The sequence below is a fragment of the Lithobates pipiens genome, unplaced genomic scaffold (assembly GCF_037356315.1).
Source record: "Lithobates pipiens isolate NorthernLeopardFrog02 unplaced genomic scaffold, aLitPip1_a1.2 Scaffold_18, whole genome shotgun sequence".
NCBI classification, from domain to species: Eukaryota; Metazoa; Chordata; class Amphibia; order Anura; family Ranidae; genus Lithobates; species Lithobates pipiens.
In genome coordinates this window covers 147,664,181-147,691,008 of record NW_027507758.1, presented here as the reverse complement: position 1 = coordinate 147,691,008, position 26,828 = coordinate 147,664,181, and the positions used below count along the sequence as shown (strand labels likewise).

The window sequence follows — 26,828 nt, the reverse complement described above, 5'->3', positions numbered from 1 at the left end:
TTTTAGGGGGCCCCCACAACATTTTATTTTCTTGTTCTCTTTGCCAGCAATTCTCATCACGCCTCCCCCCTTTTTTTTTTTTTTCTTTTTTCTGACTCTTTCCAAAAACGCAGCAGCTGAAAAATGCATAGATGTGAATGTGTCCCATAGGAAACCATGTTAAATGGACTTTAGTGTCAATATTAATGCATCTTAACAGAGTCTTTACGGATATGTATGCATATAATATTACATATCTCAACGATGTAAACTATTTTTCTGCATTAATAGTTATATTATGCTGTTTATATACAGATTATGATGGAATAACTGTGTACTTCGCTACTTTTTTGTTACATTCTTATCAATATATCTGTCTAAGATGTTTGTATCTATCTTTGAAAATTAATAAAAAATATTAAAAAAAAAATAAAAAATGACCACGTCAACACAGGCCTTTCTTAAAGAAGAACTCCAGGAATTAGATTACTTTAAACCCTTATTTTGGGCCAGCTTGGCTCAAACAAATTATGCAGATGCCACCTCCTATGTGGCAGATGATGAATCTGGATTGAAATCTAGCAGGGACTGGCCGCATTTCAGTCCTTGCCAGTATACAAGTCATTGGAAATAAGAAACCTGCTTGAGCAGATCTTATGATGCCATAGCCACAATCCCAAAGCATGTCAACAGGCCTTAAAGTAGTTGTAAAGACACCGTTTTTTTATCTTCATGCATTCTATGCATGAAGATAAAAAAAAAACTTGTTGTAGCAGCCTCCCCAGCCCCCCTAATTACTTACCTGAGCCCCATCCCTCTCCAGCCATGTCCATGCATGTCTAAGCCATCCGGGACACTCCTCCTGATTGGCTGAGACACAGCAGCAGCGCCATTGGCTCCCGTGTTTGTCAATCAAGGTCAGTCAGCCAATCAGGGGAGAAAGGGGGGAGGGCCAGGTCGGGGCTCCGTGTCTGAATGGATACACAAAGCTTTGACTTGGCTTAAGTGCCCCATAGGAAGCTGCTGACTGTGGGGGGCACTCGATAGTAGGGAGGGGCCAGGAGCAGCAAAGAGAGACCCAAGAAGAGGAGGATCGGGGGGCTGCTCTGTGCAAAAACCAACTATAAAATTTTTTTTGTTTTTGTTTTTTTAAACAAGACTTTACAGTCACTTTAAATGTGATTGGAAAATGCTTGTCTGCAAAATGATTACATTGTGGTAATAATTTTATATCCTCTACATGCAATAACTGCATTGTACCAAACTTCAGTAGGAAATACAGTATGTAAATTACATAGACCAAATACATTTATGTTCTACCCTGAAGAACGGCAAGTTACAGGGACTTTTTTAAAATGTTACTAAACTCACATCATAAAAAAAAAAGCTATCAATAAATGGTGTATTACATGCTGCTCATACTCAGTCAGTATGGGATTCATTTTCTGTATTCTGCAAAACAACTGGTTGAACTTGCTACTCTCTCTCTCCATCTTCTGTTTATGTCCCCAGTTCAGCTAGGGATATTGCAGAGTAGTGTTGGCAGCTCTGCACATGCTCAGTTTTCAGTGAGTTTCTATGTTGCGCATTTCCTCCCTGTCACATCTGAGCAGCCCATGTGACTATAGAGTCACATATGTGGGTGTATACACACTCATAAATGACAGTCCACTCCTTCCCATTATATGTAGATTCACAGAGGCCTCACCTCTTCTTATGCTAAGACAGGCTGGAGGGGCGTGACACAGCCTGTGACTGGCAGAAATCTGCCCACATCATGTTATTGCCAAAAAATAATAATAAAGATCTGATTTCAAATATGTATTTGTATGACAAAGTAATTAACAGTCTTTTTATTACATGCCGGAACACTTGGCCAACATTGACCTTCAGGCTCATTCAAGATGTCCATGTTGCACTACTGAGTCTCTTCCACATGTTCTGGCTGTACCCTTTATATATATATATATATATATATATATATATATATATATATATATATATATATATATATATATATATATATATATATATATATATATTCCTGCTGGTCCAGGATCTACTCCTTTCCTAACACAAAGTTGCCCTTTCTAGGACCATATGCATTGGAAATGTTCCTCTTGGATTTTATGCATACGTAATCCTAGTGACCTGTGCCAGAACTATAAATGTCTCTGCTCTCGCAACTCCTTCCTTAAGGCCGGGTTCACACCGCTGCGATGCGGGAACGCCGCGAATCCGTGGCGTTTTCCCGCATCGCATTACTCCCGCCGGCAGTTCACACTGCCCTATGCGGATGGCTGGGAGTGTCAATGATATGTTAATGACACCCCCAGATCCGTCCGCATATCGCAGTGCGATCTGCCGACTCGCACAGGAATCGGATTGCATGGTGTGAACCCCCATGCGATCCGATTCTGTTGCGGACCAAAAAAAGGGTCCCGTGCGAGTTTGCTGCGGGAGCGATGCGAAGTCAGCCATACTATCTGTATGGCTGTACTCGCATCGCTACGGAGATCGGATGTGATTTGCGGTGCGAATCACATCCGGATCTCCCCCCGCAGCAGTGTGAACCCAGCCTTAATGCTGGAAAGACTCTCAACCCCCTATTTATGCCACCTTTTATGAAGTTGACCAGAGGCACTGCCAAAATACAAATTAATCTGTGTAAGCCATGCATTGCCTGGTACATTTACTAAAATTTGGAACGAATATTAACTGACTTATTTTAGCTTTGAGAAACACTTTCTTTGTCATAGTGCCATCTCGCATGGAAACGAGAAAACTTTATAGCCCAGGGTAAGATAGTGTATCTGTTTTTGTTTTATTGAACTATGAATAATTTTGCGTCTGTTGACCCCACCTAGATGATGTGTCAATGTATGTTGAATGAGTACATTTCCCTGTGAATCCACTAAGCATATATAATTTAGGGCTGCTTGTCTATTCTGTGGACCATTTCTTGTTGAAATGCAAAAAATCTTTTTATTTATAAAAAATAAAATAAAAAATTATATAAATAAATTTGTGCTCTGTTGTCCCACATAGTTCTCCCACAGCAGGCACTTCACAGTTATCTTTTAGAAAAATGTGTAATTAATAGAATAGTGGGCAGTGAAGTAAGAAGAAATGACAGCTTCATGGAGGTTGCCTTGATTGCATTCACCCAGCAACATTGTACGGTTGCCAGGCAGCACAGCGGTACAGTCCCTGATCTGTGCATCAGCAAGCACACGGTTAAATATGTGGGTTCAGCTAAGATGCTTCAGCTGGCTTAAATTTAAAGTGGTGCCTTTCTGATGAACATTTTCTGAAGGAAAAAGAAAATGCCACAAAGGAGAAAACAGTCAAGATGGTGATTCACCCCTTACGAGGAGAATACTTGCCATTGCTAAGTGTGTAACATAGAGCTCGCGCAGCACGACGAGACTAGGAATAGAAAAGCAGTGTGCAATGGAAAAGTAAATTACAGTGGAAGATATGCTACAATTATCTGGGCTTTATGCAAAATTAGAATTATTTCCTATGCGCAAAGAAGCAGATCTTTTCATTACTTTTTTGTTTCCCATTTGCTATTACTTCTTGCACATTTTAATTTTATGGTGCACGTGGTAGATTATCACAGCAAAATTAAAAACTGCTATGTTTTGAACAAAACTTGTACTAGTGCTACCTGCTGACCGATCGATGTCTAATAGAGATTGAGTGGATCATTTCGAGCATAGCTTGTTATGTAGGCTTATTACACTATTGCTCTACCATGTTAGCCAATGATGACTAACAATTTCTATGCACATGTTTCGTTATCCTGAATGTATGAAAAAAAGTGCAAATTTTAGTTTACAGCTGAACTGCAGGCAAAAAAACACCATGTTTATTTCTAACTCTAGCTATGATCGTTTCTTTTTTTTTCTTTTTTTATTATACTGACGACACACATTCTGGGACTCCAACCTTTTGAAGAGAGGGGGTGAGCATTTGTATAGGCTGCCAGGAGAAGAGGGGTGACCTCATTAAGCTTCTCCTTTAGGCCTCATGAAATACCCCAGGCAGGTACAAACACTGGGATTTTATGCCGGAGCATATTTATGGTTAACCAATCTGTGTAGATGCTGCAGTAGAGGTTAAAGACTTGGCTATGATGTTTGGTAGGGGTGCCTGAATCATAAATCTAGCTGCTTGGAGTTAATATTTTGCATTTATATCTGTTCAAAATATCTACTTTAGCTTTTGTATTCACCTTCTTTTCCAGTGTTACTGTATATAAACTCAAACAATATATAGGTGCATCTCATCAACACAAGCAGAGGACATGGCTCCCCAAATCATCACTGACTGTGGAAACTTCACACTGGACCTCATGCAACTTCGATTCTCTTCCTCTCCACTCTTCCTCCAGACTCTGGGACCTTGATGTCCAAATGAAACGCAACATTTTCCACAGTCCATGACTGTTTCGGGAGCCATGTCATCTGTTGGTCCCCTGTGTTTTATCAAGTCCAAAGTCAGCGCAGCCCTCTACCAGGAAATTCTAGAGCACCTCATACTTCCCCCTGCTGACCAGCTTTATTGAGATGCTAATTTAGTTTTCCAGCAGGACTTGGCACCTGCCCACACTGCCAAAGGACCAATACCTGGTTTAATGATCATGTGATCAATGTGCTTGATTGGCCAGCAAACTCACCTGACCTAAACCCTGTAGAAAATCTGTAGGGTATTGTCAAAAGGAAGATGAGAGATATCAGACCCAACCATGCAGACAAGCTGAAGGCTATGAAAAATTCATGCAAAAGGTGCACTGACCAAGTATTGGGTTCATACTATATTATACATGGGCATACTTTTTAGTAAGCCAACATTTATGTATGAAAAATCCCCACTTTTTTTTTCTTTTTTTTTTGGACTTATGTAGCATTTTTTAATTTTCTGAGATGCTGAATAGAAAAAAAAAAGAAATGCTTAAAATATATCAATCTGTGTGTGGCGCATCTATATAAAATGAGTTTCTGTCACGTACCTTAAGGCAGAGCCCGGGATGCAGGGAGCGGCTTCTCGTATACCTCAGACGCTGGAAACCCTGGTAGAGATGACGAGCTTGAGAGTACAAAGGGGCACAAGTGCCTGACTGGGTAGCTGGTGTAGAGGGCAGGATACCGTAGATAGCAGGGAGGTGTCCTGTAGGCCAGCAGCAGAATGCAGACAGCAGGCAGGATACAGAGGACAGCAGGGAGGTGTCTTGTAGTCCAGCAGCAGGGTGCAGACAGCAGGCAGGATACAGTGGACAGCAGGGAGGTGTCTTGTAGTCCAGCAGGGTTTAGGCAGAATACAGCGGACAGCAGGGAGGTTCTTATCTCTCTCTCTAAAGCACTACGTCCCATGGCTTTCTCCTGCTCAGTTTTTGTTTTTGGCATGACAACCTCTGACAAGTTCTCCATCAACTTGGATAAAAGCAGCCTGAATTTTGTTATAAATGAATTAGCAGACAGCTAAACTATTCACAGAACAGCTCTGAGAGTCCCTGCCTATGTGGAGGGGGAGGGGGGTGGATGTGCCTTTCTTCCAATCTGCTGTCTTGGCTGTATGCCCAGACTTCACACACAGTGCTGAACAGGAAGAGAAAAACTAACCGAATGTGAACTTTCTAAAGAAAATATAGCAAGTTGAAGACAGTAGATATACACGTAAAACATATGTAGGGATATTTGTTTCATCTCTGTATATCATCTGAGGCTGTTCATTTTACTGGTATATGTGAGGGTTTACATCCACTTTAACCTAATTAAGCCCCTATAAACCTATGAAGCAACAAATCCATTGAGTCGGTAATCAACTTATCAGATTTTGTGCTGTAGGGAGGTATAACATAGCTGATCCCCAAGACACTGTCCTGAAATCCCAGTATCATTGGAGATGACAGTATTGAAATTTACCATGTAGCCACCTGTGGAAGCAAGGATTGGTTCAGCTTTTGAGCTGGGTAGTGTTACTATGAGCCTAGCGCTCCATTAACAACTCAAGTGTCTGTAGAATTCAGTTAGGGCAGAGGTAGGCAGCCTTAAAAAGAGTGGTGATCTACCTGTAAAACATGGGAGAAGTCAAAGATAACTGCACAGTCTTGCCCAGTGTCGCCTCCTCACACCTGATTTAAACCTCTAATTGCCGTACTACCATGTCACAATTGCATGCATTGCACAGCAATCATGGGTTTAAATCAAGTGTTGGAAAGGCAACATATTGCCTCCTCTCCACCTGCCAAACACAGTTGGAACGCGTGCCTGCTGCACTTGTGAATGAGCCCTTAGTTGCATTCAGCAGCGGCATCCTTTAGAGCTCGTTCACGCGTAAATTGGGGGGTAAAACCCTGCTGTTGCGGTTTTACCTTCCTCAATCCCTACCAACTTTAGCTGCTGAAGCAGCAGCCAAAGATGTCTACGTGCTTAGCTGTGCTTAACTATAGAGTTTTTTTTATTATATCCTGCAGGTGTGGTGCACTTTCTGTAAGCGTACCATAACTCTGAGATTTGGTGTGTTTTCAGAAAGTGCACCAAACCCGCAGAATATAATAGAAGTCTGTTGCTAAGCACAGCTAACCCAGGACAGCTGCAGTTACACTGCACCCGCGGTGTGGCTCAACCACAGCGCATCAGTGTGAAAGAAACCCTATACTAGTATGCCCAGTGTATTGCTTAATGACCTGAAGGTCTCTTTTCTGCTGCTGGAGACCGCTAGCTGGGAAAAGAGGTGAAGTGCAGTTGGTATCGCTACATAGGACAGGAGCCAGCACAACAGGGGAGGAATCGGCTTATGTGGCTCTTTCTCCCTACTTCAGCTCCAACTTTACAGGTAGTTCCTCTTCATTGGACTCTGCTTGACATTCTGGAATGGAGGGTCAGCAAGCACAGACCGCCATCTACCCGTCGCCTGTCTGCGATCTACAGGTTGCTTACCCTTGAGTTAGGAGTTTGCTCCTGTAGGTTACAAACAGCTGATTAAGGCTGCATATAGAAAGATAGATGTCCTATCAAGTACCATGGACAATTGTAAATCAACAAATCGGTACGAAGGATAACTCCCTGATTAACTTCATGGCAACATACAAATGGGTAGACTCTGTCCTCGTTCCTACATCATAGGACCCCCCCCCATCCCAAGAATTTGATAACCATTTTTTAGTTTTGCCTGACTAACTCCATGGTAGCGTACAAATGGAATCTTAACTATCCCAAAGCAAGGGTGGGATTATTTAGCCAACAGAAACTTTAATGCCAAAGATAACAGGATAAGGATGCTAGATTTCCTCCACTGAGTCATAAAAATATTAGTGGGGGATCATACTGTCACACATTTCTGGAGATGGCCTATAGCAAACAGGTGCTGCAGCAATTACCAGCTAGAAACTGGTAAGAATTGTGAGTCATAACATATAGCCAGCACGTCACGGATCCTGAAAACAATGCACAACCATTAAACAAAACCCTGACTACAATTGTTTTCCCAACCTCTTGAAAGGGATCCCACAACGTCCTCACACTCCTGGTTAAGCATGTTATCATGGCTTCTGTAAGAGCCATACCTTAGCCCTATATCCAGCGATTAATCTGGATGAAGTTTCCTTTCCTCAGATTTTGCCAGAAAATGTGACAAAGAGGTGGCCTAAATCTCTAACACAGCCAAAGATTGTGAGCAAGTTCAACATATCCTGACATCCAGCAAATGGAACTGGCCCCCTAGGTAATCCTATTTGTGGGGAGAACAATAAGAAAACTGAGCAGAACCAAAAAAAAGGACCCTCCTAGCCTAATGTCCTGATCATTTAAATTTTTCTGGGTCAAGGTGATAGCTATTGGGGGGGGGGGGGGGGGCTGTCTTTATTGATGACCTCTTTAACCATTTCAGCCCCGGAAGATTTGGCTGCTCAATGACCAGGCCATTTTTTGAGATACAGCACTGCGCCTCTTTAACCGACAATTGCGCGGTCTTGCGACGTTGTACCCAAACACAATTTGATGTCGTCCCCCCCCCCCACACACGCAAATAGAGCTTTCTTTAATGGTATTTGATCATGTCTGCATTTTTTTTTTTTTTTTTTTTTTTTTTGTGCTATAGGCAAAAAAAGAGCAACTATTTTGAAAAAAACACATTATTTTGTAATTTTTGCTATAATAAATATACCCAATTTGAAAAAAAAAAAGCTATTTTTTTCCTCTCAGTTTAGGCCGATATGTATTCTACATATTTTTGGTAATAGTAATAATAAGCATATATTGATTGGTTTGCGCAAAAGTTATAGCATCTACAAAATATGGGAAAGATTTATGGCATTTTTTATTATTATTTTTTTTTTTTACTAGTAATGGCGCCAATCATCGATTTTTATCGGGACTGCGACATTTATACAACGGTCAATGCTTTAAAAATGCACTGATTACTGTGTAAATGTCACTGACAGGGAAGGGATTAACACCAGGGGGCGATCAAAGGGTTAACTGTTCCCTAGGAAGTGATTCTGTGGGGGGAGGGGACTGACTGAGTGAGGAGAGCGATCGTTGTTCATACTTGGTATGAACAACAGATTGCTCTCCTCACCCCTGACAGCATGGAGATCTGTCTGTTTTAAATTGACAAATCTCCATTCTGTGTGGAGCGATTACGGGTGCCCAGCAGTCATCGCGACCACCGGGCAAGTGCATTGGCTCCGGCATCGCGCTGTTGGCGCGCGTGCACATGCCCCCTAGTGGTGAAAAGGCGAAACGATGTACAGCAGTAGTACAACTGGGACAGTTGGTCGGGAATGGGTTAACTGGGCTGAACGTGATCCCATCTGTGGGTGCCAAGGAATCAACAGCAAATGGAAAATCTCAGTTTGGGAGTTTTGGCTCTTTCTGGAGCCCCCCCATTAAGAAACGGGATGAAAAAGGGATCATTCACCCATGAGAGAAAAGCCTGAGTGCCAAGCTCTACACTCTGAGAGCCAAAGATCAGCCCAAAATCCAGGTTGGTCTGTAAGAAGTCTAAAATGTAGTGGACCTGAGGATTGAAACAAGAGGAAGTCGAAATTGGTTGTAACTGGACGTACTATATTAGTGCATCGTATATTTGGAGTATACATACAGTACACACTGTATATCAGTCAATAACTGGAGGACATGAACAAGGGTGAAGTATTGCACCCTGCAACAGACAATCACATCTGTGAGAACGAGGGACTGGGTCCTAATAAGAGTTTGAATTAGAAGGAGCCAAAGCCTGATGTTTGGCCCTTAGGAAAATACTACAATGGTTTTCATTGTTTTTAACAGTAATCCTTAGAAAGTAAATATGGTGAGGACTGGTTGAAAAGCATACAGCTTAGGAATCCTCTCTTTATCTGTCAGAACATCCACTTCCAGGTTTACTGCTCTATTCCCCCTATAAAAAAAACTTTCCTGCTAGCAGTTTTAAAGGCGACACAAACCTAATCTAATTGAAGGAGCCTGGATGTAAAGACCACTTGTTGTTCAATAAGGACACTGAATATGGAGTCACCCTAGAAGTTTTCAATCCTTGGCACGTAGGTTGCTGAAATGTTGGAGAGATTCCTTCTTCCCACCGAAATACAGAGCCGCAATATCCTGTGTACTGGACTCTGCTCGGCTCGCAGTCCCGCCCCCTGGATGGTTCTTAGCGTTGATCTCACGGCATTGAACCGCTGTTATGTCCATCATAGGAGCCGAGCCAAGGGGCGGGACTGGGCCTGACTGGGAGACGAGTACAGGTGGGCACGGATCAGCCTGTAGTTATGGACAAGGCTGCAGATGGCCACTGATTAGGCTGTAATAATGTGCAAGGCTGCAGATGGGCACTGTTCAGGTTGCAATGATGGGCAAGGCTGCAGATGGGCACTGATCAGGCTGTAATGATGAGCAAGGCTGTAGATGGGCACTGATTAGGCTGCAATGATGAGCATTGATGAGCATTGATGATAATTTAAGAAAAAAAATTTTTTTTCTAAAACTTCCTTCTTAAAATTAAGGTTCATGTTATAAGCTGATTAAATACGGTACATAAAACAATTTTCAGAAATAAAAAACCTGATAATTGGCATGTACGTATGTATTCACCACCTTTGTTATGAAGCCCATATAAAGCTCTGGTGCAACCAATTACCTTCAGAAGTCACATAATTAGTGAAATGATGTCCACCTGTGTGCAATCTAAGTGTCACATGATCTGGCATTACATATACACACCTTTTTGAAAGGTCCCAGAGGCTGCAACACCTAAGCAAGGGACACCACTAACCAAACGCTGCCATGAAGACCAAGGAACTCCAAACAAGTAAGGGACAATGTTATTGAGAAGTACAAGTCAGGGTTAGGTTATAAAAAAAAATAAGAACATGGCACAACAGCAAACCTGCCAAGAGACGGCTGCACACCAAAACTCAGACATGGCAAGCAGGGCATTAATCAGAGAGGCAGCACAGAGACCTAAGGTAACCCTGGAGGAACTGCAGAGCTCCACAGCAGAGACAGGAGTATCTGTACATAAGGCGAAAATAAGCCGTACGCTCCATAGTGTTTGACTTTATGGCAGAGTGGACAGAAGAAAGCCATTACTTTCAGCAAAAAACAAGATGCTCTGGTCTGATGAGACTAAAATTGAACTTTTTGGCCATCAAAGAAAATGCTATGTCTGGTGCAAACCCAAAAAACACCATCAAACATTCCAGTGAAACATGGTGGTGGTAGCATCATGCTGTGGGGATGTTTTTCAGCAGTCGCGACTGGGAAACTGGTCAGAGTTGAGGGAAAGATGGATGGTGCTAAATACAGGGATTTTCTTGAGAAAAACCTCTACCACTCTGTGTGTGATTTGAGGCTAGGATGGAGGTTCACCTTCCAGCAGGGCAATGACCCCAAACGCACTGCTAAAGCAACACTTGAGTGGTTTAAGGGGAAACATGTAAATGTGTTTGGAATGGCCTAGTCAAAGCCCAGACCTCAATCTAATAGAAAATCTGTGGTCAGACTTAAATGTTGCTATTCACAAGCGTAAACCATCCAACTTGAAGGAGCTGGAACAGTTTTGCAAGGAGGAATGGGCAAAAATTCCAGTGGTAACATGTGGCAAGCGCATAGAGACTTATCCAAAGCAACTTGGAGCTGTGATAGCCTTAAAAGGTGGCTTTACAAAGTATTGACTTTAGGGTGGTGAATAGTTTATTATACACATTGACTTTTTCTGTTATTTTGTCCTATTTGTTTGCTTCACAATAAAAAAAAATAACATCTTCAAAGTTGTGGGCATGTTCTGTAAATGAAATGATGCAAATCCTCAATCTATGTTAATTGCAGGTTGTGAGGCAACAAAACATTAAAAATGCCAAGGGGGTGAATACTTTTTCCAAGGCACTGTATGTGACTATTCACAGCAGAAGCTGATCTGCAGGTGCCAGACACTGGTATTTTGACAGGGGGAAGGGATGGATTTTGTACCCCTGCAAAGCAGGGAATAAAATCCATCTCTTCCCTTAGTAAAAGGGCCTAACATTGGCTAGGCTCACAGTTAACCCTTTGATCGCCCTAGATGTTTAACCCCTTCCCAGCCAGTGTCATTAGTATAGTGACGGTGTATATTTTTAGCACTGATCATTGTATTCGTGTCACTGGTTCCTTAGTGTCCGATTGTTGCAATAATGTAGTCCTGCTTATCTCCACCATTATTAGAATAAAGGAAAAATAAAATAAATACAAATTCCAGTATATATACCAGTTTGTAGACGCCATAACTTTTACACAAACCCATCAATATACGCTTATTGGAAATTTTTAATTTTTTATTATTGGATGGGTTTTATAGCATAAAGTAAAAAAATAATTGTTTGTTTTTTTTTTTTTTTTTTTTTTTTTTTTTGCAAAAAATAAACAGTGTTGATCAAATACCACCAAAAGAAAGCTTTCTTTATGCATACATTTTATTTGGGTACAGCGTTGCATGACCACGCAATTGTCATCTAAAGTAGCGCAGTGCAGAATCACAAAAAATTACCTGGTCATAAAGGGGGGGGGGGTAAATCTTGTGGAGGTCAAGTGGTAAAATTAGGCAGAATCTACATACCAGAAAGTTCACAGCTATTGTGTCACTCTTTGGGAACAGACCTGCATTTAGCAAGGCAACAATCCTGCATTTAGCAAGGCAACAATCCCAAATGCCAACCACAACAACCAATGTGAAGAGCCTATTTAAGGGTCCATAAAGTGGGTTCTGCACCTGTGGAGCAACAGCTGGCCAAACACAAGTTTATTAAAACCAGGTAAGAGGAGCTGCTTGCACATCTGGTTTTGTCCTACAAGGTAAGGAGGACAAAAAAAAAAAAGACTGGATCAGAATATAAAATTTACGGGAGAGCGTTGTATGAGATGGGAGCAAGGGCACAGTCTACCCATTCTTATGCTACCATTGAAAGTGTACATTTTACTTGGGACCCCTTCTCTCCCTACCATTTTTTTTTTTTTTTTTTTTTTGTATTAACACATGCAACTGTGAAGATAAAAGGGAGTTCATTATTCTTAGTCTCGTCTCCCATATACAGTTGGGCCCATGGAAATTAGGGCAGTGTGCATGAATTTATCATGTGATCAAACAGTAAAAAAACACTGGTATAAAAATCAGTTTAAGTGGCCCCATGGGTTAGTCATGGGTTGGTCATAAAGTACCATACCAACCAATTAGAGCACAGCTCACAGGGCTATAAAATATAAGCTGGCAACTGTTCGAGTGGGTGTCAAAGTCATCACTGAAGTGTAGATTGTATACAGATGGTTATATTTCAAGTTTAGCAGTCCTAAGATATCACATGTTAGCTATTCCATGTTCACACCAGGATTGCACAGGAGCATGAGGGTTCGAACGCATGCATTTCTGTGCAATTCTTGCGTGTTCCTGTGTGGTGCATTTTTGATAGCCCATTCATTTGAATAGGCTGCAAGACCCACTGGACCACACAAAAAGTAGTGCTTTTAAAAACAGACTTCACCAAACCACATTTTCTCTTAATACCATGAGATTTGGTGCCTGCAAATGCACTGCATTTAGGGTGATGTTAAAAATACATTCGTACCCACGTGCAGATCGCAAGGACAGTGCGTTTGAATGCAGTGTTGGAAATGTGCACAGAATGCAAGTCTCCTGCACCATGTTGTGTTGTGAACTGAAAAAATGTAGAACAAAAACCAAAAGTACGAATGGAGATCCTTGTTTTTTATACGTTTCTTTTTTGGCTACAGTTAACGCCTGTGCATTCAGGAGCAGAGGCTGTTTGGCTGTAAAAACACAAAATGCCAAAAAACACGGCAAGACACAGTTTAAGCTGTAACAAGCTTTTAGCCTCGTTTGACGTTTTTAAGTGCTACATTTTAGGGAGTGCTTTTACTGTAAAAAATAATTTAATAATAATAATTTTTCCTGACAGCGGTTCTGACATTTTTAAACATCCTCTGTGCATGAGCTCTTAAAGCCCCAGTCCCCCCCCCCCCCCCCGTGACAGGAATTAAGATTGCATTCATTACTTGGTTAATAACTCCTATCCAGTATATAAAATATTAATACATTCTTTTATAAAATGACCACAAATGCTAAAAATCCTAAACATACCGTATATACTCGAGTATAAGCCGAGATTTTCAGCCTCTTTTTTGAGGCTGAAAGTGCCCCCCTCGGCTTATACTCGAGTCATCGCTGTCTGCCTGCTCGATCAGCATGTCGAGCAGACAGACAGCGGACATTCTACCATTCAAACGCCGCGCCTCCGCCTTCGCCTGTGATAGGCGGAACACTGAATTTCCCAGCAGCCTGTGTTCCGCCTATCACGGACATCGTCTCATCCTCGTCCGTAGTACGAGGATGAGACGATGTCCGTGATAGGCGGAACACAGGCTGCTGGGAAATTCAGTGTTCCGCCTATCACAGGCGAAGGCGGAGGCGCGGCGTTTGAATGGTAGAATGTCCGCCGAGGCGCCGACGAAGAGCGGCGATCCTGGCAAGGCACGGGACGGAGGCAAGGCAAGGCACGGCACGGGACGGGACGGAGGCAAGGCACGACACGGGACGGAGGCAAGGCACGGCACGGGACAGAGGCAAGGAGGCAAGGCACGGGACGGAGGCAAGGAGGCAAGGCACGGGACACAGGCTCGGGACACAGGTAGGCTGGACACACACACACACACACACACACACACACACACGGACACACACACACAGGGATGGATGGATACACACACACACAGGGATGGATGGATGGATGGAGACACACACACAGGGATGGATGGATGGATGGAGACACACACACACAGGGATGGATGGATGGATGGACACACACACACACAGGGATGGATGGATGGATGGACACACACACACACAGGGATGGATGGACGGACACACAGGGATGGACGGACACACAGGGATGGACGGACACACACACAGGGATGGACGGACACACAGGGATGGACGGACACACAGGGATGGATGGACACACAGGGATGGACGGACACACACACAGGGATGGACAGGCATGTCTCACCCTCGGCTTATACACGAGTCAATAAGTTTGCCAGTTTTTTTGGGGGTAAATTGGGGGCCTCGGCTTATATTCGAGTCGGCCTATACTCGAGTATATACGGTACATAAAATATTAAAAATTTGCTATAAAACCGTTTTAAATCAACTTCAATATTTAGTTCATATGGGTGCAGGCAGTTAAAGCGGTTCTAAATCTTAAGGTTTTTCACCTTAATGCATTATATGCATTAAGATGAAAAACCTTCTGTGCTGCAGCTGCCTCCCAGACCCCCCCTATTTCATTACCTGAGAATATCCGATCCAGCGATGTGCACAAGCGCATCGATGTCTCTGCTCATTGGATAGATTGATACCAGCAAGAGTGAATGGCTCCCGCTGCTGTCAATCAAATCAGGTGAAACGGGAGAGGGGTCGGGGCTGAGTCCTGCTGTCTGTCAATGGCCGCTTTCCCTGGGGGCACCCGATGAAAAGGGAGAGCCTGGAGCGCCGACGGGGGACCCCAGAAAAAGGGGACCGCGACTGCTCTGTGCAAAACATTGCACAGAACAGGTAAGTATAGGCATGTTTGTTTTTTACTTTAAAAAAACAAAGCTTTACAACCATTTTTAAGTTCATAGATCCAGTATGTTTCGTTTTTGAGATCTCCCTAATCCTATTAGATCCCCTCCAATGCCCAAACACATTAACTATGCCACAAAATGGATCTCTGTTCTGTACATTCCTAAAATGTTTGGCTAATAGCTATGACGCTTGAGGCCCTTTCTAATGTTTTCAACGTGTTCACTTAACCTAATATGTCATTTTCTCTTCATCTGGCCTATATACTGGAGGCCACATGATCATTCCAGCAGGGAAGTAACAAACAAGGTGTTGGATGTAATAAGGTGCTTAAAGGGGTTGTAAAGATAAATGTTTTTTCACCTTAATGCATTCTATGCATTAAGGTGAAAAAAACATCTGACAGTGTCTGCGCCCCCAGCCCCCCCCCCCCGTTTTACTTACCTCACCCCTCGAAAGTCCTGCGCTCGTCCCCCGACGTCCTTTCCACCGTTCAGCCTGGCTGCTGATTGGCTGGAGTGGATGGATGGAAAGCAGTGCAGCCATTGGCTCGCGCTGCTGTCAATCACATCCACTGATGCAGAGCGCCGGGGGCGGGGCCGTGTGATACAGCGAGTGGCTATAGCCGCTCGCTGTATCACGGGAGCGCGCCTGCAGATGCTTCTCACCATGCGAGGGAGCTCGCATGAACGTGAGAAGCACCTGCAGGAGGAAGCAGAGACAGCTGCCGAGGGACCCCAGAAGAGCAGGTTCGGGGCCACTCTATGCAAAACGAGCTGCACAGTGGAGGTAAGTATGACATGTTTGTTATTTAAAAATAAAATAAAAAATTCACTTTACAATCCCTCTAATCTGATATTCTTCTCCTGTCACATTTGACGTAAACCTTTCAAGGATAACTGTAAGGATAACTGTAAGGATAAACCTTAAAGTATTTCCTTTTGGATTTACATGTTGCATTTTTTTTTACAAGGATAAAAACTAGAGGTCGACCGATATATCGGCGATATTTGCCTGTAATAGAAGTCAGTGCAAGTTGCCTGAGTCTTCATAGAAGCACTTGTTTCCTCTCTGGGCAGTCTGCCAAGAAAAGAGCAAAAAGATGCAATGTTTACACTTGAATGAATGAACTCAACTCTGTGTGTAGAGTTCTCAGTTTAACCATTTAAAGACTAAGGCCCCTTTCACACTGACGTCCCGTTCAGGCCCGCCTGTCAGTTTTTCAGGCGGACCTGAACGGGTGCTCCATAGAGCTCTATGGAGCGTCGGATGTCAGCGGTGACATGTCCACTGACATCCGACCCGCTCCGATCCGAAAAAGTGTGACGGAGGAAAAAGCTATTTTTCCATCCGTCTGCGGATCGGATCTGGTGACGACGGGCACTGCGGTCCGTCGTCATCCGATCTCCCATAGGGGAGAGCGGCGCTGTGACAGGTCCGTCCCTGCGCAGTGTGCAGAGATGGACCTGTCATCTCCCTGCTCAGCGGGGATCGGCGGAGTGATCCCCGCTGAGCAAACGGATATCCACGGGGCGGATCAGAACTGATCCGCCCCGTGTGAAAGGACCCTAAATCTTTTCTGCCACTTGTTGCTTACAAGTAAAAGTCCTGTATTTTCTGCCAGAAAATCACTTAGACCCCCAAAAAATTATATATATTTTTTTAGCAGAGACCCTAGGGAATAAAATGGCGGTTGTTGCAATATTTTATGTCATACGGCATTTGCGCAGAGGTCTTTCAAATGCATTTTTTGGGGGAAAAAAAATACACTTAATGATTAAAAAAAAAAACTAAAACAGTAGTTAGCCCATTTTTTTTCGTCCAAAAGTTTTGACTACCTGTTTTTATTTTATAGGCTGCTTTCACACTGAAGCGGGCAGGCGTTGATGGTAAAAATGCTGCTAGTTTTAGCAGCGCTTTACCATCATTTTAGCGGTGCTATTCGGCTGCTAGTGGGGTGCATATAATCCAGCTAGCGGCCGAAGAAGAGGTTAAATGCGCCCGTGAAGCACCGCTGCCAAATCGCATTGCATGCGCTTCGGCAGTGGTGCCCATTAATATCAATGGGCAGGAGTGGTGGAGGAGCGGTATACACCACTCCAAACGTGCTGCTTGCAGGACTTTTTTTTAACATCTTGCCAGCGCATCGCCTCAGTGTGAAAGCACTCTGTCTTTCACACAGACTGCAGGGGAGCCGTTTTGCAGGCACTTTACAGGCGCTATTTTTAGCCCAAAAGCGCCTAAAAAACGCCCCAGTGGGAAAGGTGTCTGTTAGGTTTTATGAGATGAAGGGGGATAAAAAAATAAAAATCGGCCTAACATATCGGCCCAAAAAAATCGGCATCATATACCGGCCATCGGCCGCCATGATTTCTAAATATCGGCATCGGCCAGAGAAAAACCCATATCGGTCGACCTCTAATAAAAACCCTTCATATCAAACATTAGATAGGAAAAAGAATACCCCCCCCCCCCCAAAGATAATTGGGACTTTAAAGACAACGAAGTACAAATCTCATGAAAAATGATTTATTCAAAGATTGATCATTGAGTAAGTAATATTTTATATTTTCGTTGCCTTTAAAGTCCCAATTTCCTTGGGGGGGGGGGGGGGGGGTATTCTTTTTCCTATCTATTGTATAAGGGATGTTGGCAACTTAAATTGGTGTAGTTGGGTGTTCTCTCTTTTTATGTCTATTCATATCAAACATGTGCCCAATTCTTCCACAACATTTTTTACTAATCTACTCCTAAGGTTGGATGTCCTACGATTTTATTCCTTTTTTTGGGTGGGGGGGGGGGGGGGTATAAGGACAATATTTTCTCATGGAAAAAAAATATATTTATATACTATTTTATACACAGCAGTACTGGATTGTTTAGTATAGTCCCAATTCTATCCAAAACATCTAGTATGTATTATTACTCTTGTTCTAAAGATTTACTTTTGTGATCTGAAAATCCATTTCTTTCTTTTAAAGATGTTAAATGAAGCATCTTTTGGGAAACTGAAATTTGTTCATGGTGATATACTTACATACCGAATGGACAGATCATTTCCGAAGCATTTAAGGAAGGAATGGGAAGATGGTAAGTTAGTATATTAAGGTATGCACAATGCAGCTTTGTTTAAACCATTAGGTCCTTACTATAAAATGATTCTCTGGTGCGATGTGTATGATATAAAGCCAGACTTGTGTTCTCAGAGCAGTGACTTTTATTGCAGTAACTCATCCCTTATCAGATGGCTCCATTTAAAATATAGCTAACCCACAATTAGGGAGTGTGTGTGTGTGTGTGTGTATATATATATTTCACACACGCACTGTATATGCCTATACAGTCTTCAAAAATAATCAGATACTGGTGCACACAGAATCTAGTGTAGCCAGGGTAGAAGGGGGGATCTGGGGTCTAATAGGCCCCAGATCTCCCCATAAGAGTTAGTAACTACCGTATTTATTGGCGTATAACACGCACTTTTTTCCCCTTAAAATCAGGGGGAAATCGTGGGTGCGTGTTATACGCCAACCCCCCCGCCAATTGTGAGCCTGTGGACAGCTTTCAGCCGCCTTCGGTCGGTCTCTGCGGCTTTGGCCATTCTCGGCGGCCGAGAGCAGCCGAAAGCCATTTTTAAAAGGCAAAGCTGAAAATGAAACTGACAAGGGTGCAATGATGGACAAGGCTGCCTAACAAAGCTGCATATGACACTGACAAGGCTGCAAATGACACTGACAAGGGTGCAATGATGGGCAAGGCTTCAGATGGACACTGATAAGGCTGCATTGATGCATTTAAATGTAAGTTGTTTTTTTTTTTTTCCTTAAAATTCCCTCCTAAACTTGGAGTGCGTGTTATACGCCGATAAATACGGTAATTGGTTTCTAGTGTGAGCTTGTTAAAATAATCTTTGACTATAAAACCTAGAAACTGGTTATTTTGTACACCTGCACCAGATTCTGTGTGTACCAATTTTAGTAAATTATTTAGTGAAGCAGGGATGTGTCCTACAAATTCATGTAGGGTGTGGATATTAGTGATTGGTCCAATTTAATTATTCAGCAGCTACTAGGCAGATAAATTTGTTTTGTCCTTTAAATCATATAAAAATCCTAACAATGACGTTTTTTTTTATTGCTCTATTTTGGTCTGTTAACTGTACCATTTGAAAGGGTTTTAGTATAACTGTTTAATAGGTGTAAAGAGTACCTGTTGATCCTGCCAGTTATCGAACATGCTGATAACTTCCTGCCCTCTCTGCCTGTGCCAACTGTTATCAGTTACATATTCACAACCATCTCTGTAGACTAAAAAACAGCTCTTATATGTTATAGAGTAGAGGACAGGGGAGGTTTCTGTAGTCATGTACTAGAGTGAATACTGTTTTTTTTCCATGGATAAAGTACAGGGAGTGAAGAAATGTGTGACTCAAAAGATCGACAGATAAATTTAAGAAAAAAAGCCTGAAAAAAAAGAAAACATGCAATCACCACACATGTAGGGATTGGTAGTCTGTGATATGTTTTGTTCTTGATTTTAGATAAATTTGAACTAAAACAATTCTCTTTGCATTTTTTTTTCACACTTACAGATCCACCAAATGTACATATTATTGGTAATCTCCCTTTTAATGTCTCAACACCTTTGATTATTAAGTGGTTCGAATCAATTTCAGAAAGAACTGGGCCATTTTATTATGGCAGAACACAGATGACATTGACTTTCCAGCAGGAAGTTGCAGAGGTATGGGTCTTTCCAGTGTATATTTATTTTTTATTTTTTGGTTGTTTTGATATTGGGAACAGTCAGAATTCTGCTTATACCTCATTCCATTGTATTGGATTTCATTTTAACCACTTGTAGACCAGGTCTGTTTTAGCGCTTTTTATTTACATGTAACAATAAGTATTTTTGGCTTTCATGCGTGTACACTGCTTCCCTACATTCTTCTGTTTTGTGGCTTTTTGAGTATGTTGTGTTGTTGTTGTTGTTTTTTTTTTTTTTCTTATTTCCCCACTAAATGTATTTTTGTAATTTCCTGAGTGTGAAAGATGATGAAATGTGCAGCCATGGGTACTGAAAAGCAATTCTCCATTAACCTTAATCAATCTAATTTAAGAGGATAATTAAAGCTGAGTACAGTCAGGACTGGCTGAGACAGTTCTGTCCAATATCACTTTGTACCAATTAAATACCGTACTTACAGCTAAGTTGTCTAAAGAGATGTTTGTTGAGCCACACCATGTTATACTCAAAATAATTTCTGGAAGGCAACCAGAAAAAAGCTGATGGCTTGTCAACATGGACATGATTACAATGCCATTCCTAAGGCTCTGAACTTGAAATGAATCAAAGGCAGAGCCACCCTTAAAGATGAAAAAAAAGATTGTTATTCTAAACAAATAAAGTATAAGCAGTGTATTTTCTTTTTTTTCGCTGTCATACGTCATTCAAATATTATTGGATAAAAGAATCATTGATGATGTGAAGCTCAGAAGGAGGAACCAAAGAAACTGCAGCAGACCCATAAGATCGACACTCCCAGAAGTGTCGGTTTCCCTTTGGACTTCAGTCAGGGATCTCTCAGGAATGGAGCAGCTTTCTGGTGGTGTAAGCGACCATTAGATGGCGCTCACGATCATTGTGTTATTATATTACACAGAATGCAACAAGTTTTATTGGAACCGTGGATGTTTGTCACATTTGTTCAGTGAACTTTTTATGAATAGAACAATACATGTTTGTTATGTGTTCCCTTTTGCATATAGTTTTAAATTATTTCTAACCTTCCTAGTTATTTCTTTGGAGCAGGATTATGCATAAGTGCATTTACCGACAATGTGCCACGGTAGCCTTGATAATCTCTAACCATTTGTTAGAACAGACAGTGTGCATATCTAGTTTACAATTGACAATGAGATCTGCCAGCACAGTACAGACAGAGTTAAACCGCTATGGCTACCATTATTTGTACAGTCTAGTGGGCTGAACGAAAAAAATACTGACGGCTTATTTCAGAGCCGCTTTACTAACAATCTGATGTTAGTACAGAAATCTTCCCTGCTGTTCTATTCTATTGTATTCTGACAGAGATTGAACCCTCCGGTCTCCGGCTGGGAGAGCTGATCAGGAGTTGATTAGTGGACCTTTTTCAGTCATGCCCCTTCCAGACCAGCTGTAGTACGCACCGAATGTTGGGTGGCTTCTAGTGAACTGGCCGATGCAGCCTGACATGCGGCCCTTGTGTACTAGGCTTTACACCCTAAATATGGGTGTAATATGTTGCTAAATGTGGCAGAGTTGCACAATTAATGGTTAAAAAATTGTGATCTCAATTCACCCCCTCTGACATCTCTCCTGCAGAGGTTGCCATTCTTTCATATAAGTGGAGAAACTATCTGCTCACTCAGCTGTCAAAAGAAAACATCCAGGCAGTCTGCCAAGTTTTTTTTAACTTGCAACATTGTAACTAAGCTTCCTTCTTAGATCAAAGGGATAGAACTTCTGTGTAAATAAATAATTGGGAAGACTGCCAAGTTTTCAACATGTAAATGCAGGAAGTTTAACCACTTAAAGTCTAAATGTTTTTCTGACACTTCTTTTTTTAAGTTAAAATCAATATTTTTTGCTAGAAAATTACTTGGAACCCCCAAACATTATATATATTTTAGCAGACACCCTAGGGAATAAAATGGCAATTGCTGCAATATTTTATGTCACACTGTATTTGCCCAGCGGTCTTTCAAATGCAATTTTTTTGGGAAAAAATTCACTTCAATGAATAAAAAAAAACAAACAGTAAAGTTAGCCCAATTTTTTTGTTTTAATGTGAAAGATGATGTTACGTCACGAGAATCGTGATCGATCCTCTAAGCAGAAGAATCGTGATTCTCATTTTAGCCAGAATCGTGCAGCTCTAAAATGTGGCATTAGCCTTTAAAATAAATGCAACTTCCCAGCCACATCCTTAACCACTTCAGCCCCGGACCATTTTGCTAGCTTAAGACCAGACCACTTTTTGCGATTCGGCACTGTGTCGCTTTAACTGACAATTGCGCGGTCGTGCGACGTGGCTCCCAAACAAAATTGACGTCCTTTTTTTCTCACAAATAGAGCTTTCTTTTGGTGGTATTTGATCACCCCTGCGGTTTTTATTTTTTGCGCTATAAACAAAAATAGAGCGTCAATTTTGAAAAAAACGCATTATTTTTTACTTTTTGTTATAATAAATATCCCCCAAAAATATATATAAAAAAAACATTTTTTCCCTCAGTTTAGGCCCATACGTATTCTTCTACATATTTTTGGTAAAAAAAAAATTGCAGTAAGCGATTATTGATTGGTTTGCGCAAAAGTTATAGTGTTTACAATATAGGGGATCGTTTTATGGCATTTTTATTAATATTTTTTTCTTTTTACTAGTAATGGCGGCGATCAGTGATTTTTATTTTTATTTTTTATTTATTTATTTTTTATTTTTTTATTGTGACTGCAACATTATGGCGGACACATTGGACATTTTTGACACATTTTTGGGACCATTGTCATTTATGCAGCAATCACTGCTTTACAAATGCTGTGATTCCTGTGTAAATGACACAGGCAGTGAAGGGGTTAACCAGTGGGTGGCAGTGTAGGGGTTAAGTGTTCCTAGGGGCGTGTTCCTAACTGTTGGGGGCTGTGCTTTCTTTTAGTGAACACTGATCTCTGCTCCAATCACATGGAGCAGAGATCAGCGTCACTTGTTGCTAGGCAGAACTGGGAGATGCTGTTTACAACGGCATCTCCTAGTTCAGCTGCCCCGTGAGACGATCGCGGGTACGCTCGCGGCGATAGAGTCAGTGGGACACGCGACCGGACTCACGGGGGGGGGCGCTCACGATGGCAGGACGGCAAATTTAAAGGGACGTACAGGTACGCCCATTTGCCTGCCCATGCCATTCTGCCGATGTACATCGGCGTGCGCTGTTCGGGAAGTGGTTAAAATGACATAGAAAGGGAAAGCTAAGTAGGATTTTTTCAGCAAATGAAAAGGTAAGCAACTTAAAAAAAAAAAAAGTTTAATTTATTAACTTTAATGCTATGTGAATGGGAACATGTAACACATTTTAGGTGTTATCCCAATTTGGTTGCAAAGGTGGAAATACACTTTAATGTAAAAAGCTGCAAACTCAGAAGTGGGACCAGTGCTTATTTCCAACACTTTCTGCAAGGTCTGTGCATATCTTAAAACATACCATGTTATTATAGCAGTATATGTATATCATTGCAGTCCTTTTAAGGTTTCTCTGTTGTTTTTTTATCTTTTACACAGAGGATGACAGCTTCGGTTAGCAGTAAACAAAGGAGTAGACTGTCTATCATGTCTCAGTACCTTTGTGATGTAAAGCATTGTTTTTCAATTTCTGGTCGTGCCTTTCTTCCTAAACCTAAGGTAAGGATATTTCCGATTTCAATATCTCGGTTTTAATAAATCAGATTTGAATATTTCACCTGTTTTTGCTATAGTAGATTCATTGTTTGTATTAACTAAATGTCTTTTATATATACAAATCAATTAGATTACACTTTAAGTAGAACTATAGGTCAAACATATTTTTTTATTTTAAGATATACAGGAGGGTTATATCCTCTGTTTTTTATTTTATTTTTTTGCAATCTCTGTCCTATTGGGCAAATGTTCCTTCATGTCCTGTCCCATAGCCAAAACAGGAAGTGCCCCCCAGGTCACCAGAACCAGTTATACCTTAACCTATATTAGGTTCTACTTAAGGTGGAACTCCAGGAATTTTCTTTTTTCATTACTTACATTGGTCCAGCTTGGCTTAATGCAGGTATGTATAAATTATATCTGGAGGGTCACTAAGAATGCCAAATCATACTTAAAGCAGGGAATGCATTAAGGTAAAAAAAAAAGCCTTTATTTCAGGTTATTGCATAGCACCCATCAATTTACGCAGCACTTTACATATACTGTATATTTTACATTCACATCAGTCCCTGCAGTCAAGGAACTTACAATCTAAGGTCCCTAACTCTCATTCATACGTGCACATACTATAACCAATTTAGACAGCCGCCAATTATCCTATTTGTATGTCTTTGAAGTGTGGGAGTAAACTGGAGTACCCAGGGAACATACAAACTCCAGGCAGGTAATGCATTGGTTGCAACTTTGAACCAATGATCCTAGTGCTGCTAGGCAGAAGTGCTAAGCACTTAGCTACTGTGCTGCCCAGCCTTTAGAGCCACTGGCATGCCAAAACCTTCTGATTCTCATTCTGAGTGCTTGCTTCTCTGTTTGCGATCTATTAATGACCTAGGAGGATCTCTGCATACAGCAAGCACACATCCCTCATAGGTGATCAAAATTCTTTTTCCATGTGAACCACAGATTTTGCAGTTATAAACCCGTTTCAAACAATACCCTTGTTTTGAACAGTGTTTTTTTTTCCCTCAAGGGTCTTTGGAAACTACCTTTCAGTTTAAATGCTCAGGTTCACCGGCAGCCTTTTAATCTGAACAGTTTTTCTCTACAGTCTGGATTTTGATCCATATTTGGTACATATTACTAAATTATGTTGGCTCCACTCACCCTGGGCCTTCAACCTCTTATGTTGCCTGAAGCCTGGTTTGAGGTATATTCACCCTTCTCTTACTATAGAGTCTGTTTGATCTTTGGATTAATGCACTCTGGTAGTGCTTATATGTTCTAAGGTCTGTTTCTCTCAAGAGCAATCTCTTGATCTGCATAGTTGATAGGCATCACCTGACGTGAGCTTCCCAAGGATTCTGCTCTCAGCACTGACTATTCTGTATGCATTAGTGCTCGTAGCTTCCCCATCATGGAATGCTTTTTTGTGTCCTATTTTTCCGGAAGTTATTCTGAATGTATTATATGTCATCCCTTCTTTTAAGTATAATAAACATTATTTCAACCTTCCCCTAAGCACTGTTCCTTAGGACTTGTTTAGCTTCTTATTCTTAATTGCACACAATGCACCCTTGAGTGCCCATAAAGTGACAATTCTTGTTTTTTTATGCTGGTTTCTGGATAGGATGGGACATTAAAACCTTTTCTCTCTGGACATATGGTTCAGTATTTACATTGACTCCCCTTGCACGTCATTTGAGTATGCACAACTCTTTTTTTAGAGAAGCGCACTAAAGCTGGCCATAGATGGTTCGAATCTTGGCTGGTTCAGTAGGCTTATTTTGCCTTGAAATGCACTTTAATTGAAGAACCCTGATAAATATCTGATAAGATGAAACAATTTTGCCACAGTGTCTGTTATTTTAAGCCTAAGTAGGCTAACAGACAATTCCCCCTGAGGAAGATATGTCATATTTCCGGTATTGACACACGTTTGGGAGGGGACAGGACAGTGTGGGAGACAGCAGAGTGGTCTCAGCACGGAATGGACACATCGGCTCAACGATTAAAAACTGCTTTCCGCAATTGTATAGAATGGTGCACTGTAGCACCCACTAAATGTGAGTACTCTATTAAAGGGACTTTTTTTTATCTGTGAATAAATATATATATATAAATATATATATTTTAAACTATATCACGCTATCAAGTTTCCTCTGTAATACTTTCGTGTGGAAAAACGCACAAGCAACAAGCCCAGGACCCAAGCACAGATATTGAGTTGGTTCATAAGTGTGTATTGACCAAGCTTAGCTGCAAGGTCTAAGATGAGCGCACACACTGAAGAGGGAGCACAGGAGTGGACACAGCACACATGTGATTGTTATCAATAGAATCTGTGGATTTGAGCTAATTGGAATGGACTTTGTTTTCAACAGTACATGTTATTGCATGAATGATTTTGCACATTAGCTTTTAGTGTACTGGAACACTTTTTGTTTTATAATGGAAGCACTTTATAAGGACTGTTTACATATAAGTGGATACACTATTATATTAATGCACATAATCACTTTGCTTTCACTAGGTTATTTTATCCATTAGAGCAAGGATATGCAATTAGCAGACCTCCAGCTGTTGCAAAACTACAAGTCCCATCATGCCTCTGCCTCTGGGTGTCATGCTTGTGGCTGTCAGTCTTGCTATGCCTCATGGGACTTGTAGTTCTGCAACAGCTGGAGGTCCGCTAATTGCATATCCCTGCATTAGAGTATGTATATAATATATTTTTGATTCTGTATTTACTAATTGATGCATCTAGTGGGGTTAATCACCATTAGATTTAGATCGGCACTTTCTTTTGTATTTTAGCTTGGTCTGCATGATTGTATGGGACGTGATCAGTGCTAGCAGCTGTCTAGATTAATTAATCATCAAAACACATATAGTAGCTTGAAAGAACTTTTATATTTAGACTCATATTGAGAGGAAAAACAGTTAGCCACCGATGGATCTTTCAGTTTAGCCTCCCAAAAAAAATGTTTCCTCCATCCACATAAACAAGGTGGATCAAGGAATCCTACCCGCTGAGACTTTGGGGTTCAAAATCTGGTGCAGCTGTGCATGGTAGCCAATCAGCTTTTAACTTCAGCTTGTTTAAGCGTTGACAAAGAAAAATGGAAGGTGATTGGTTTCTAAGCAGAGCTGCACCAGAATTTGCACTCTCCAGTTTTAGTAAATCAACCCCATTATTTTCTTATAGCAGGGACTCTCCATTGTCAGAATACACAAAGAGAATTTTCAACAAGTCTGTTCAGGAGCGGCCACAAATGGATAGAAATTCAGCTGGAGGCTGCTA

The 26,828-nt window shown here is 41.5% G+C and overlaps 1 protein-coding gene across 1 annotated transcript in view; it reads left to right on the top strand.

Moving 5' to 3' along the window:
* TFB1M (transcription factor B1, mitochondrial) overlaps positions 1-26,828 on the top strand; it is a 99,744-nt gene that overhangs the window by 31,211 nt on the left and 41,705 nt on the right. Inside the window, exons 4-6 of the mRNA XM_077486249.1 lie at positions 18,078-18,186; positions 19,688-19,839; positions 23,411-23,530. Of these exons, the coding sequence (XP_077342375.1) occupies positions 18,078-18,186; positions 19,688-19,839; positions 23,411-23,530 (381 nt within the window). The remainder of the gene's footprint in view (positions 1-18,077; positions 18,187-19,687; positions 19,840-23,410; positions 23,531-26,828) is intronic.